The sequence below is a fragment of the Sminthopsis crassicaudata genome, chromosome 3, assembly GCF_048593235.1.
Source record: "Sminthopsis crassicaudata isolate SCR6 chromosome 3, ASM4859323v1, whole genome shotgun sequence".
NCBI classification, from domain to species: domain Eukaryota; kingdom Metazoa; phylum Chordata; class Mammalia; order Dasyuromorphia; family Dasyuridae; genus Sminthopsis; species Sminthopsis crassicaudata.
This window is the reverse complement of record NC_133619.1, coordinates 365,490,026-365,505,406: the sequence shown is the minus strand read 5'-3', so window position 1 is coordinate 365,505,406 and position 15,381 is coordinate 365,490,026. Positions and strand designations below refer to the sequence as shown.

Sequence of the window (15,381 nt, the reverse complement as noted above, 5' to 3'; positions counted from 1 at the left end):
TGTTCATGGCATTATGTAGCAAAATGCATTTTCTTTCTCTCCTCCTTCCTTCCCATAGAGTCATCCAGCCCAATAATTAGTACATGAGAGATAAGTGGAAAATAAGACGGCTGATGAGGGTGGTTCAGGCCTCCCCATGACATTGATAATGTGCAGATGCCGAGATCACTGCCAGGGCAGAGTGCCATCCCAGGCCTATGCCTCCCCATCGCCTCATCAATCTATCATCCTCTTAGCAGCTGACACCTTTGGCGGCTCCTCACCGCCAGCTCCGACATTAGAATTGCAAGAAGCCTCAGCTGCACTGGGGAATACAGATTCAAGAATCTCAGATTCAAATTTGTTTAAGTATTGTGAACAGTGATTCCCTCGCAAGGCATCTTCATTGCCCTTTTGCCAAAGGGGAATGGCTGGGTCTTTGTTAGAAGTACAAATTGCTTCTTAATGCAAGGGATAAAGCCAAGCCTGGGCACCTCCTTAGAAATTCCTCCCCGCTCCCGGGAACACCGCTGCATGTCAATTTTAATTTTTGAAATTTAAACCGAGGGCTTTGTGTCTAAGCTCCATCTCATCGGAGGAAGGGGAGGAATAAGTCAAAAAGGATTAGGGACCCAGTGGGGATTGCAGATCCATAGCAATTAGACTTCATTTGGGTCTCAGACATTTGGTTTTAATCTCATTTCTGAATGATACAATCGACAAAGCATTGGAGATTGATAAGTGTATAACACATGTACTTGTTTATGGCCTCCCTTCCCTGCACCCATTCCCACCTCCCTCTCATGTCCTCATTAGCAAGCTGGGCTGGGTTTGAGGGTTTGGCTTGGGTGATTCTTCTTATTGTTTCCTTTTCTTTAGCTCTCAGTGAGGCTTCCAGCTCAGGACTCAAAAAGGATGCAATCATCACTCATATTCAAGTGAGTGACAATAAAAACATTATCGAAATAAACCAGGAGCATAAAAAGGAATGTCAACAGGAAACTAGGCAGGGGGCATAATTGTCTTTTAAACGGGAATCACAGCTTTTAGCATCCTCTTGGAATTAATATATGCCAAAATAGGGACATCAGGCGCAGAAGCTGCCATGAAAATATACGTGCGCATCTGTGTGAATATATGTATATGGACAAGGTTGTGACCATAATGACAGATTTTCCTAAGGCACTCAAGAAAATCAACTCCATCACTTTAGAGTTGCTCCATATAGGCATACATTTGGTGTGCATTCTTGTCTATCTACAAACCACAGACTAACATTTTTGCATTTTCTACACAGGAGCACAAATATTCTGGGATATCTGCAGATGCTGCCCTGGCTAAGGAACCCTGATCCCTCCTTCTCTTCCCCCAATACCCCATCCCCAGCTTTCTAAAACATTCAAGTGATATAATACTATTTCTAGGACTATAAGGATTGGTACAAAGCATCTTCACCAAAACTCTAATCTGTACACAATTTTTGTAAATTGAGAATTCAATCAGACTCTTTTGAAAACAATTAAATGAATTCAGTTAAGCAAATATGAACAAATTACACAAAAAAAAAAGTTGTTTTCCAAATAACATGATGCTTGACTGAATTCACCCGTTACAAGAAAAATAATAATAAAATTCTGTATATTGGAAGTGGAAGTTGCCTTCAAATTCCTTTGTTTAACACAGGAATGATACATTATTTTTGAGCTTATTTATACATTTTATAATCTGGAATAGATACACTATGTCAAAATATGGACTTGTTTCTACAAAATTCATTACAAAAAATGAAGTGGAAGATGAAAGCAATTGTCTTGAAAAGTAACACATACACAAAAATGTCTAATTTACTTAATCAGAATCATTGAGGTAAAATGTTTTTAGGGGATCCAGGTAATTACCTTGATTAATATGTCTGGGCAAAACCGTAAAAATGAGTGTATGTGGGCTCTGTTTGTATGTATATATTAGTTGCAGGTATGTGATACACTTTCTTTTTCTACCAAGTAACTGCAAAAATAGACAGATAGACAGAGAGACAGACAGACAGATAGATAGATAGATAGATAGATAGATAAAACCAAAAAATCAAAAATCCCAAACCCTCTACCAACAAGTATTCTAATATTGCCCATTTTCCAGAAGTGAAATTGTTTTCCTTATTGCTTTCCTGATCATCAATCACAAATCAGTGATCTTTGCCCTTTCCTCTCTTTTACCAGTCCCAGGCAAAATGACAAAGGCAAGGCCAAGTTAGGTTTGATAGGTGAGAAAGCAACCTGCAGGATTGGAAACAATGCAAACTGGCTACTCTTCCCTGGTCTCAAGCCGATTATTTCAGAGTCTATCATTCACACACCCAGCAGGCCTCAGGAACTTAATAGTAGTTTATGGTGCAAAGGTCCCTACTATATTTCATGGGATCAGACTAAAAACTGGAAGGGATCTTAGAAGCCATGTCTTTCCACAACTCTTTCAATATCTATATGGAGAATCTCTTAACAACACGTGCTGATGATAACTGGAAATATATATAGAAGAACTGCACATGTTTAACTTTAATACTTGCTAGCTAGGGAAGGGGTTTCAGGGAAGAGAGGGGAAAAAATTTGGAACACAAGGTTTTGCAAGGGTGAATGTTGAAATTTTTCTATGCATATGTTTGGAAAATAAAAAGCTTTAATTAAAAAAAAGAAGAAGAAAACAAGTGCTGAGGTAAACACCCAAGAGAGCCAGGAAGGGTAGGGTGAAACCCACCCTATTCTCAGTCGTTGACTTGCCTCTATCCCTGCCCTTCCAATCCTTCCTCTCTTCTGCAGCTCATACTACCTCCTCTTAAAAGAGAGGAGAAACAATTGAGGAATGGATGTTGTGGGCCAGATGGGAGTTGCTCTGGAGCCACAACTTCCATCCATGGATAAAAAATGAAGTCTGAGAGTGGGGAAGAAAGGGGAGCTGACTAAGTAATGCTGACAGAAACACAAAGGAGGCTGTTGTCTAAAAACACAATTTAATGTTTCACAGTTTGAGTGAGGCGCGGTTTGTTTGTTGGCTGAGTTTCTGTTGGTGTTTGTTTGGCTTTGCGGACAAACACGAACATTCGCACAAGTATTTCATTTCACAAAGAATGATACTTTGCAGAGCTCCTTATAAATAAGTGTCGATTTAGGCCCATATCCCAGGCAAGGGGTCCCAGGAGATTCCATTTCCGAAGAATTTCAGAACCGAGGACAGAAGGGGGAAAGAAGATCCCTTTGCCGGGACTCGTCCAGTCTCGTCCGCTTTTTTTTTTTTTTTTTTTTTTTTTCCACAGTTTCTGTAAGTATGTCAGTAGTTACCTTTGGATCCTACACCCCATCCGGGTCCCCTTTCTCTCCCTTTCCCTAACCCTCCCCCAACGACGATAGGCGAATCCTGAGCCAGAACTCTGTCTGGGGCCCCAGCGGAGCGAGCGAGCGAGATTACAGATACACTGATGGCAGGCTAGGGGAGTGGGGACTGACTGACTAGGTGGAGGAGGAATGTGGTTTGATTTCTGTACCAACTGAAAAGTGACGAGTTGCCGTGAAGTGAGGAGGGTCCTGCAGAAAAGAGCTGCACTCCAAGCTCCGGCCGAGGAGGGAGAAGGGGATGGAGTGCTCGGTCCCCTCTCCCACTCCCTAATCGGGGTATAAAAGAAAGCCAGAGAAAGTGCTGTACTTATTGTTGTTACCACCGTGCGCTTTGCCCCCGTCCAGCTTCACGTAGACCTCGTCCCCGGAGTCCAGGTGCAGCACCACGCTGTTGCTGGCGTAGTCGTAATTCTGGTCCGCGTCTTGGGCGATGGCGCTGGCACGGACCTGGGGAGACGGAACCGGCGGGGGCTACTTGGAGTGAGGCGCCCCTTTGCCCCTCCCCCCGCCTCTGTGGCCCTCTCCCATCGCCCCTCTCCCTTACCCTTTGGCGCCCGCGGCTCTCCCCCCTGTAAAGGACATTCATATACCCCGGTCCTCAGTGGGGTTTTCCCCCCAAAACTTTGGCAACTCTTTTCTGCTGCTGCTTAGTTGGACGTTTAGAGTTTGGGGGAGGAATGTTAGAGGCGGAAGAAAAACGGTGAGGGAACCTCTCGGGCTTGGGAAGGGGACAAGAGGAGATCGTCCCAGACAAGAAAAGGGAACTGCAGAAGAAGATCTCGGAACGGGAAAATTAGTTGACTACTTGGTCAGGTACCGTAAGAGGAAAGAATTTCCCGATCACAGGACATGGAGCTGGGGCAGAGCGGTAGAAGGCACCTGGCTCGCAAAGCCGTTTCATATAGGGGGATCATGGTTATGCAGAGTCTCGACACCCACAAATCTTAAACTTCCTGGAGACTCAAGCCAAAGAGCTCGGGATAGCGATCCCATATAAGCGACCCCTGACTGGCCGAAGGCCTGGGAGGAGATGCGTTCTGAGCGCAATACATTCCTGAGCGGAGGTGGGCTTCGCAATCTGGGGAGCAAGGGAGGATGGGGCAAGGACCCCGGGAAGGGAAAAAGAGGGAAGGGAGAAGAAATGAGGTGGGAAGGAAGGGAGACTGACCTGCCCGTTCTTGCAGAGGTCTGCCCACATGCTGGTGCCATCCCCGCCTCGCATGAGAATGTGATAGGTGAAGAAGTAGATCCCTCGCACTTGGCAGCTGAACTTGCCTGTAGTTGGGTCGTAATGGTTGCCCAGATTGGTGACCACGTCGTCGAATTTGAGTACTTCGTAACCCTCGTGGGGGCTCTTCAGGCCCACGTAGAAAGCTATCTTAGGACCACTGAACGCGGCGCTCAGTGCCCCGGTCACCTCACCGACGTCCCCGCCGCCACCTACTCCGCCACCACCAATGGCCCCTACGCTGCCCCCGCCGGCCCCGCCCGCCGCTAGCTGCAGCCCAGGCATCCCGGGTTTTCCTGAGTCTCCTTTTTCTCCCGGGGGCCCTCTCGGTCCAGGGGGTCCTGGCTCTCCCTGGGGGCCTCGGGGGCCCGGCTTCCCCGGCCGACCAGGTTCTCCTTTGGGTCCCTGGATGAACGGGGGAGGAGGATTGGCGCTGAGGTCCTGCATGACTTCCAGAGCAGCTGTGCTGGGACCTGGGGCCGCTTTGCCGCCTGGACTCCCGGGCCCTCCCCCGGGTCCCCCGCTGTAGGGGTCACATATCATGCGGCAAGTTCCCATCATCTCGTAGTGTGCCGAACTGGGGGGTGCAGCCTGCAGCAGGAGCAGGGGCACGGCAATAAGCAGTACCAGGGCCATGGCCAACAGTACGCCGACGGCGGCCAGGCAGGCGCGCCTCCGCCTCTGCCAAAGCCGAGAGGCGACAGCGACCAGGTCCTCTTTTCCGGGAGAAGTAATGGTGAGGCGGCGCGGGTCACCCCGCTCCCCGCAAATAGGGGCCGGATGAGCTGTGTCGGGGCCGCCTCCCCGACGTGCGGATTCCCACGCTCCCCCTCCAGCACCGAGCCGCCCCGCTGAAGTTCAGCGGGAGCGCTCGGGACCGGAGCAACCTGACCGGCCACACTGGGGCTGCTTCAGAAAGCCTCGGAGCCCAGCGGGCATGACGAGGACGTCGCGATCGGTGGCCGCAAGCTGGAGACGCACCCCAAGCACACAGTGATCGCGGTTCACATTTCAAGTGTTCTTACTGGCTTCTGGCTGATGCTGCGAGGCTCTGCTTCAGCCTCTGTCTGCCTCTGCTTCTGCCTCTGCCTCTGTCCCTGGCTTCAGCTCCTGGTGTGGGAGTGTGCGTCTCTCTTCCAGTTGCGCTCTCTCGGTTACTCTCTTTCTCTGTGTTTCTCTCTCCTCGTCCTCTCCTCTCCTCTCTCTCTCTCTCTCTCTCTCTCTCTCTCTCTCTCTCTCTCTCTCTCTCGGGGGGTGGGGGGTGGGGGTGGGGGGGACCCAGTCAGCCTGACGTAAGGAGTCTGAAGGTAGGCAGGCTACAGGAACTCCAAGGCAGTTGCAAAAACAGCAGCACAAGGGAAATGGGTGTCTTTATCATCACCACCACCATCATCAAGAATAGCATCATCCATCCTTATTCATAGGGAAAGGAGCTCTGTTTCTGACTCCGGCAACTTTGCCCAGCAGTGTGGAGATGCCACAAGTGAGTATAATCCTTTAATGCATACACATATCAAATAATGCACAGAAGAATACTGCTCCTTCATGTTCACCCATACACATACATATACACAGAGAGACAAATAGATCATAAAGGGATAGATTGGCAGTTCTGAGATCTGGATTCAAATTTTGACTCAGCTAATGACCAGGTTGTGACCCTGAGCAAGTCATTTTCACTTAGAGGTTCAGATAGTACTTGCACTGCCACTAATATAGAAAACATTTATTATTGTTATGTCAATACACCTAGGTGGTGCAGTGGCTACAGTGTAGGATGTTGAGTCAGGAAAACCGATCCTCCTGAGTTCAAAAATCTGGCTTCAAACACTTCCTAGCTGTGCGATCCTCAGCAGGTCACTTCACTCTATTGGCCTCAGTTTCCTTGTCTGCAAAATAGGTTAGAGAAGGAAGTGGTGAATTCTGGTATCTTTGCCAAAAAAAACCCAAATGGGATTACGAAGAATCAAATATCAATGAACAATTGTTTTACCAAATGAATTATTAGTAGTGGCAATGTCAATAACTACTTGGATCTAATTCACTATGTTTATACATACTCCAGTGATTCTCATCTTCACAGTTCTATGTTTATAACTCATGAAGGATGAATGTGGTCACCTGGCTCCACCAACTGGGGGGGGAGGGGGGAGAGAGAGAGAAAAAGAAAGAGAGAGAGAACAAAGGGGAGAGAGAGGGAGAAGGAGAGAGAAAAGGAGAGGGAGAGGGAAAAGGAGACAGGGCTCATTAGAAAAATACACACACATATATAACATATATATATATATAATCAGACTATAAACTTTGTCCATCTCTCCCCTCCTTAAAACATAAATACATCACTAAAGCTAAAAAATTGGAATTCTTTTTTCTCTTTAAGACTGTCCTTGACATTAATTTTAAATTAGGCTTTGGAGATGGAACCATTACAGATCATCTAGTGCAATCCCCTTATTTGAAAGAAGAGGAAGGTCCAGAAAAATAGTAACTTACTGGGAATCACACAATTAACAAAATAAAGTTGGGATCTGAATTTGGGCCCTACTTATTATGATCTCAGAATGCTCCAGGCCAGGGCACACATCTCTCCCCCCAAAGGATGTCTCCCTTTTCTAACTTCAAAACCAAGAGTAATTTGTTCCCAGTAAAATCTGGGGAGAGAATAAGATGAAGAAGTTTAATTTAAAAGTATTATCCTTTCACAACACAACTCCTTTCCTCAGGTGCAATAAAATGCCAGGCAGCTTTGAGGCAGAAAACCTGGATTCATTTCTTGGCTCTTCCATTCACTAACTGTGTGACTTTGGACAAATCACTTGAACCTGAGTCTCAGTTTCATCAGTTGTAAAAATGAAGTCATTGGACTAGATGACTTTGAAAATCCCTCCAAATACTAATTCTGTGATCCTATGTGAACACAGTGGTTTTGCTTTCAATTTGAGAATTAACTATTCCAAACTAGGTTGGTGATGATTTTCTTTTCTTTTCTATCTCTGAGAGGAAAACTCATAGTATTTATGCTTGAAAGAGCTTCTGGGAAGCTCTTTCCAGCCTCCTCCATCTGACAAATAAATGAGCAGCCACCTCTGCTGACATAGGCCAAGCATCACACAGTTAAGTTAAAGAGCAGAAGAGAGACACATAGGACTCATTCCTTGAGTCATAATGTTTGTTCCCCCTACCTCCTCCACCCTATTCTTCCAGCATGGAAAAACCTGACACACATCCCCCATCACCAGTGGACCTTTACCTTTTGCTAAATTATCCATTATGAAAATTTCCTTCCTCTCAAGGCCTAAGATATTAGGATATTGTTTCCTATCAATAGAAATAACAATAATTATAATATCCTACATGGTGCTATAAATAGATAGATAGACAGACAGACAGACAGATAGACCTCAGATACTTACTATCTGTGTAACCCTGGGCAAGTCACTTAATACCAGGCAAGATTTTAACTCAGGTCCCTTGACTCCATGGCTGGTGCTCTATTCACTGCCCTACCAAGCTGCCCCTATGATGTATATTTTTCCTTTTAATTTTTTTTTATTTTAATAGTATTTTATTTTTCCAAATACATGCAAAGATAGTTTTTAATATTCACCTTTGCAAAACCTTGTGTTCCAAATTTTTCTTCCTCTTCCCCCTCCCCCACAAGATAGAAGTGCTGCATATTTTTCTTTTTCTTCCCCCTCCCCCCCCCCCCCCCGCCCCAGGCTGGGGTTAAGTGACTTGCCCAGGGTCACACAGTTAGGAAGTATTAAGTGTCTGAGACCAGATTTGAACTCGGATCCTCCTGAATTCAGGGCTGGTGCTCTATCCATTGCACCACCTAGCTGATCCTGTGCTGTATATTTTTCAAGGATCAGTTCAATATGTCTAAAATTGAGCTCACTCTCCATATTCAATCAGTTGTGAAGCTCTATTTAATCCATGTTTTCTGCCTTCTCCATTCACCATCCTAGGGCCACCATCCTAGTCCAGGCTTTCATCATGGTAATAGCCTTTTTACTAGCCTCCTTTCTCCACATTCTCCCCAATCCCCACTCTCCTTTCTTTGACCCCTAACAGGCATTGTGACATGAGATAGCATGATTAATTGAATCAGAGATGTGAATTCAGAGATTCAAGTCTAGATAAAAGAGTGAATATGGAATTGGGAGACCTTGGATCAAGTCCTGAGTTCTTCCACTCACTAACGTTGTGACCCTTCATTCTCTTACCCTTACTTTCTTCAAGCTTCTCAGTTTCTCCACATCTGCAAAAGAGGGATAATAACAATCATACACCTATCTCACAAGAATGTGAAGAAAGTGAGATATAAATGAGAACATATATAAAACATTATTACAATTCTAAGGCTTTTATATTATTAGTTATCTTTTGCATCACTGCCAGATTAATATTTCTAATGCATAATTTTGCTCAAATAGTTCTAAGATTCAAAGATTCCTATAATTCTCTATTGCCTACTGAATAAAGTATAGATTCTAGCCTAACATTCAAGACTCTTCAAAATTTACCTCACAATCTCCTTCTCCAGACTTAACTGCTGACTTATGTACTCTGCATCAGCCAAACTACTCATGCCCTCAAAATAAGGTATTATCACTCCATGTGATAATTGTCTTTCATCAGTATTTCTTGGAATTCCTTTCCTTTTTATATTTTTATTAAAACTTTTTATTTTCAAAACATATGCATAGATAAATTTTCAACATTAACCCTTGCAAAACCTTGCATTCCAAATTTCTTCTCTTTTTCCCCACCCCCTTCCTTAGATGGCAAATAATTCAATATAAATTAAACATGTTTAAAATATATGTTAAATCCAATATGCATACATATTTATACAACTATCTTGAAGCACAAGAAAAAATAGTTCAAAAAGGAAAAAAATGAGGAAGAAAATAAAATGCAAGCAAACAACAACAAAAAGAGTAAATATGCTATGTTGTGATCCACCCTTAGTTCCCAGTCCTCTCTCTGAGTGTAGATCACTCTTTTCATCATAAAATCATTGGAACTGAATTGCATCATCACATTGTTGAAAAGAGCTACGTCCATCAGAATTGATCATCATATAATCTTGTTGTTGCCATGTACAATGATCTCCTGGTTCTGCTCATTTCACTTAACATTAATTCAGGTAAGTCTCTCCAGGCCTCTCTGAAATCATCCTGCTGATCATTTCTTATAGAACAATAATATCCCATAATATAGAATTCCTTTCTTTCTCTTCTGATTCCTTTCCCACTGCCACCCTTACCCTGCTCTTTCTAGTTGCAACTGAAGGGGAAGAGAAATCAAATGCTCATATAATAAAACGCAAGCCATAATATCATAATGGCATGAAAAAGGTATAAGCCAAGTATTATGAGATGTTTAACCAGTTAAAAATCACTTTTAGTGGGAGTGATCAAGGAAGAGTTCATAGAAGAAATTATAGAATTGACCTAAAAGAAAGAAAGGAAAATAATTTAGCAGATATATCATATTTGGGATGCATGGGGTGCTCAAAGAAAATTAGCACCTCTGGTGTGAGACCCTGTAGAGCCCTTTCCAGAGCTGTCCATCCACCTTTTGTGTCCACCTAGCTTTTCACCTGTAGCTCCAAGAAGCTGTTGCAAGTACAGTGGCTACACCCTGGGAAAACCTTGTCAGCAAACAGGCTAAATCAGTTTCAGAGTATCCAAGAGGCCTCCAACCTGCTGATGAGTTAGGGGGATATCCACTGTTAAGGGGATATCTACTCCAAACATGTGAAGTCTTGCTGCAGTGGAATGGGGAATGAGTAGATAATTCTAGATCTGACCATCACAGCTGGTCATCTCAGAACATTGTTATTATTTTGTATACAGTACATTTCACTTTGTTCATGATGTCTGATTTATTTATTTATTTATTTATTTATTTTGTGGCCAGAAAGATGACTGAAACAGTTGCTATGGAGCACTTAGAACTTGGTCAGGTGTCAAGACACCAAGGTCATCTATTTCAGTCTTATTGCCATTTTTACTAACTTTTGTCTTCCCAGTGGACTTTGAAATTTCTAAAAAAGAGAGAGAAAGGGTGATGACTTTGTGTAGTTCTGATACACTTAAATCCAATTCACTTACAAGTTAAGACATCATCTTGGATGTCGTTGATCCTCTTTAAAGCATGAACAACAATAACATCTCCAGAAATAGAGTATAAGCTCCATGAGGACAGGTATGGAGTATTTTCTCTTTTTTGGTTTCTTTTGGTTTTGTATCCATAGTGACTTGCATAGAGTAAGTCACTTAATAAATATTTATTGGATTGAATTAGACTGATGTGTAAGGACCAGGCCCTTAATAAAATTTAAATGGATAAATAAAGAACTTCAGTGAAAAATCCCTCTCCGATTTGTGACATCTATATGTAATGTGGTATATTAAAAGAATTAAAAGAAAAAACCTAGGTTTGTCTCTGGGCTCTGCTGATTACAATGAGGTTCCTTACAAGTTCCTTAACTTCTCTGAGCCTCAATTTCCTTGTTTATGAAACAGGGATAAAAATATGAAACAGGGAAAAAAATACCATGAAATAGTATTTCATGGGCTCATTGTCCAAAAGAGTACTTTGTAAACCTTAGAGCTCTTTAGAAATATAGCCTTTTATAAATTCTTTTTAATTAAAATTTTAATTTTTTTTCTTAATTATATATAAACAAAAATTAGTATTTTTTAAAATTTTGAGTTCCATATTCTCTCCCTCCCTTGTTCCCTTCTACTCTCCTGAAAATGCAAGCAATTTGATATATACAATACATGTGCAGTTGAGCAAAACAGAAATACAAGTTCAATGATTTCAGAAGACCTGGAGAGATTTAAATGAACTGATGCTAAGTGAAGTGAGTAGAACCAAGAGATTGTACACAGCAACAACAAGATTATATTTTGATCAATTCTGATGGACAAGGCTCTTTTTAGCAACAAGGTGATTCAGGCCAATTCTAATGGATTTCTCATGAAGACAGCCATCTGCATCTAGAGGATTGTGGGAACTGAGTATGGATTACATTATAGTATTTTTACTTCTTTTTGTTGTTGCTGTTTGCTTGCATTTTGTATTTTCTCATTTGATCTGATTTGTGTATGTGTCTGTAGCATGATAATTGTGGAAATATGTATAGAAGAATTGCACATATTTAATATACATTGGATTACTTGCCACCTAGGGGAGGGGATAGGGCAAGGGAGGGAGAAAAAAATCTGAAGCATAAGGTTTTACAAGGGTGAATGTTAAAACTATCTCTGCCCTGAAGTCAGGAAGGCTTGAGTGTAAATCTAGCCTCAGACACTTAACACTTCCTAGCCATGTGACCACTGGGCAAATCACTTTACCCCAATTGCCCTCAGGGGGATAAAAGAAAACTATGCATATGTTTTTTTTTTTGTTGTTGTTGTTGTTGTTTTTTTGTTTTCTTTTAAAGCTTTAAAAGAAAAAAACAAAAAGAAATATAACCTCAATAACTTAAAACTACACTGAGTTTTGAGCCATCCTTATATTGTTGCTTGCTTTCTTGCTTAATCCACGTGTATGATTTTATCAGTATAAAGAACTCCTTAGTGAAAAAATTCCCCCACTGGTGCAAATCCAGATTCTCTGAAACTTTGAGTTTTAAAGACTTTCATAGAACATTGAAAGGCTGGGGGACACAGAGTAACTAATATGTGTTTGAAGCCAGACTTGAACCTGGCTCTTACTAACCATTCCACAATTATTAGTCTCTGCAAATTTGTTAAGCATACAAATTATGCTCCCATCCAACTCTTTGTTTTATTTATTTATTTATTTTTATTTATTTTATTCATTTTTCCAAATTATCCCCTCCGTCCCTCCCACTCCCTCCCCCTGATGACAGGCAATCCCATACATTTTACATGTGTTACAATATAACCTAGATACAATATATGTGTGTAAAATGCCATTTTCTTGTTGCACATTAATTATTAGCTTCCGAAGATATAAACAACCTGGGTAGATAGACAGTAGTGCTAACAATTTACATTCACTTTCCCAATGTTCCTTCTCTGGGTGTAGTTATTTCTGTCCATCATTGATCAACTGGAAGTGAGTTGGATCTTCTTTATGTTGAAGATATCCACTTCCATCAGAATACATCCTCATACAGTATTGTTGTTGAAGCGTATAGTGATCTTCTGGTTCTGCTCATTTCACTCCAACTCTTTGATTTAAATCTTGAACAAGAGCCATTCAATTCAAGCTCGTCAAGCAATAAACAGTAACTAAGGACCTACTATGTTCCAAGAGGCACTTCGAGGCAAAAGACAGTCCTTAGACTCAAGAGTCTGATGGAGAAGGCAATTTGCAGACATCTGTATATTAAAAAACTATATAACAAATAAATTAGAAATAATCAGCAGAGTGAAGACAATCCAGCTAGTATTTGCCATGTCTACTTTATGCAAGGAAGGTGGTACAGTGGATAGAGTGCTGGGCCTACAGTTAAGAAGACCTCAGTTCAAATATAACCTTAGACATTTACTGTGTGATCCCGGGCAAGTTATTAACCCCTGCTGGCCTCAGTTTCCTCATCTGTAAAATGAGCTAGAGGAATAAATGGAAAACCACTCTGGAATCTCTGCTAAGAAAATTCAAATGGGGTTACAAAAAAATCAGACATCATGAACAAAGTGAAATGTACTGTATACAAAATAATAACAATGTTCTGAGATGACCAGCTGTGAATGATTTTGCTATTCTCAGTAGTACAATCATCCACAACTACTCTGAAAGATTTATAATGAAAAATCCTATCCATACCCACAGAAGGAACTGATCGAGTCTGAATACAGATCAAAGCATTCTCTATTTCTCTCTTTCTTTTTCACTTAATTGTTCTTGAGGGATTTTATTTTCTTTAGGATAAAAGATCTATGTTTTCTTTCACATCTTGACTTTTATGAAAATGTTTTGCATAATTTCATATGTGGTTTCTTAATTATGGGTGGGGATAAGGGAGAGAACCTAGAACTCAAAAATCTTAAAAACAAATGTTTAAAAAATTGTTTTGAATGTAACTAGGAGAGAATATTAAATAAATAAATAATTTTTGAAAAGTCAGAAATAACTGAACAACAACAAAAATGTACAAGGAATTATGTTAAGTACTAGGAAGAAGGAAGGGAGGCACAGTGGGAAGTAGAAAGGAAAGCAGAGGGAAAGAGGAGGGAGAGAGGGAGGAAAAGGAAATAAAGCAGAGGGGAAGAAGGGAAGAGAAGAAAGGGAAGGAAGAGGAGGGGGGAGAGAGACAGAGACAGAGACAGAGAGAGACAGAGACAGAGACAGAGACAGAGACAGACATAGAGAGAGAAGGAGAGGGGGAGGGAGAGAAGGAAAAGGAGTGAAGGGAGGCAATCCCTGACTTCAAGAGGGTTACATACTACAACACGTAAGCATCTAAAATCTAAACAATATAATTTAGGAAAAATCCTTATGATAGAGTGTTTTGGTAATTTAGGGACTAAATAAAGGTTTGTTGAATTGAACCAAATGTCCCTAATACAGATATCCTTTCAAAAGATTTGACAGTTATTCAACAAGATAACCCATCTCTACTATAATTTATACCATATTTTTCTATCTGGTTCACAAGTATATTAAGAAAGACTTTAGCAGAGACTCCTCTTAAATCCAATTATGTTATATTTATACCATGTCTACACTAAATATGAACTTACTACACTACACCAACCACTTTAAAAGGCCATTTGATATATTGAATACAGATCCAGCTGCAAATTCAGGAATGTATGAAGGAAAACATATTTATTAAGGGCTTAGTTTGTGTATTGTGCTGAGCCCTGGGGATACAAATAAAATAGTAAGACAGTTCCTATTTTCAAGGAACTTGCCATCTAATGAAAGAGGCAACTCATCTAGAAGATTTTGGTCAAAAAGAAACATTCCATGGTCTTCAGGGTGCAACAGCAAAGCACATAGTAATGCATCAAGTTAATGTCATTTTCACTGAAAAAATCCTATCATCTTCTGATATTGAATTACTTGACAGTTCTAAGGACTTGGGTGCCAAATACTTTCCCTTCTGAGTCTTTATTACCTGTGGCTGTAGCAGCTAAAGACACAACATAGTTGCCAGGACACATCTCCATGGACGTGTTTCCTAGGATAGTGGCTTTTGGGAGTTGGGCAGGAAAGCAGGATTGGTGGTCTAAAAGACACTGCTATTCCCAAAGCTGTTGGATATAGGATCCAAGATTATCTTCATCAGGATCAGAGGGAAGGTAGTGGAAGTGGTTTCCTATCTACAACAGAGGCTATCTCCTGTCTCTTCCTGAGGGAACTTCCCTGCTGCATCTAAATCACCTTCTGGTTCTATCTCCAACACTTACTAATTATTTGTCCCTGGGCAAGATCCTCTTGATGCTCTAGGCACTTCTTTATGACTATAAGTTGAAGAGAAGGTACCTATTTGCATCAGAAAAGGGAATTCCAGTTACTAATTAAATCACAAGTCCTAATTCTACTACTCTAGTAACTATGAAAGAAGAAAAATTTGGAATGACTCATTCTTAGTGAATACATATAAGCTTACTGTGGTCATTTCCCTTTTAGAGCTCACCTTTTCTTTAATGATCCCTTTTAGAATTCTTCCAGTAATCAATGTTAAGCTCATAAGTTTATAGTTTTAAGAGCCCATTTTCCTCCTATTTTTTGCAAATTGGGGCAGAACCTTTCTCTCTCACTCTCTCTTTCTCTTCTACTGGCAAT

General features: G+C 41.5%; 1 protein-coding gene across 2 annotated transcripts; it reads right to left on the bottom strand.

The window, feature by feature from the left end:
• Window positions 1-648: 648 nt before the first annotated feature.
• On the bottom strand, window positions 649-5,800 carry C1QL2 (complement C1q like 2). Of its 2 annotated transcripts, none has more exons than XM_074301842.1 (2): window positions 4,537-5,800; window positions 649-3,839 (listed from the first exon to the last, which is right to left on the bottom strand). In XM_074301842.1, the coding sequence occupies exons 1-2, from the start codon at window positions 5,230-5,232 to the stop codon at window positions 3,636-3,638; spliced, it is 900 nt and encodes a 299-aa protein (XP_074157943.1). In that variant the 5' UTR covers window positions 5,233-5,800; the 3' UTR covers window positions 649-3,635. The 2 variants fall into 2 exon arrangements, with proteins under 2 accessions (XP_074157943.1, XP_074157944.1); XM_074301843.1 differs by having other exon boundaries at window positions 649-3,815.
• Between the last annotated feature and the right edge of the window lie 9,581 nt (window positions 5,801-15,381).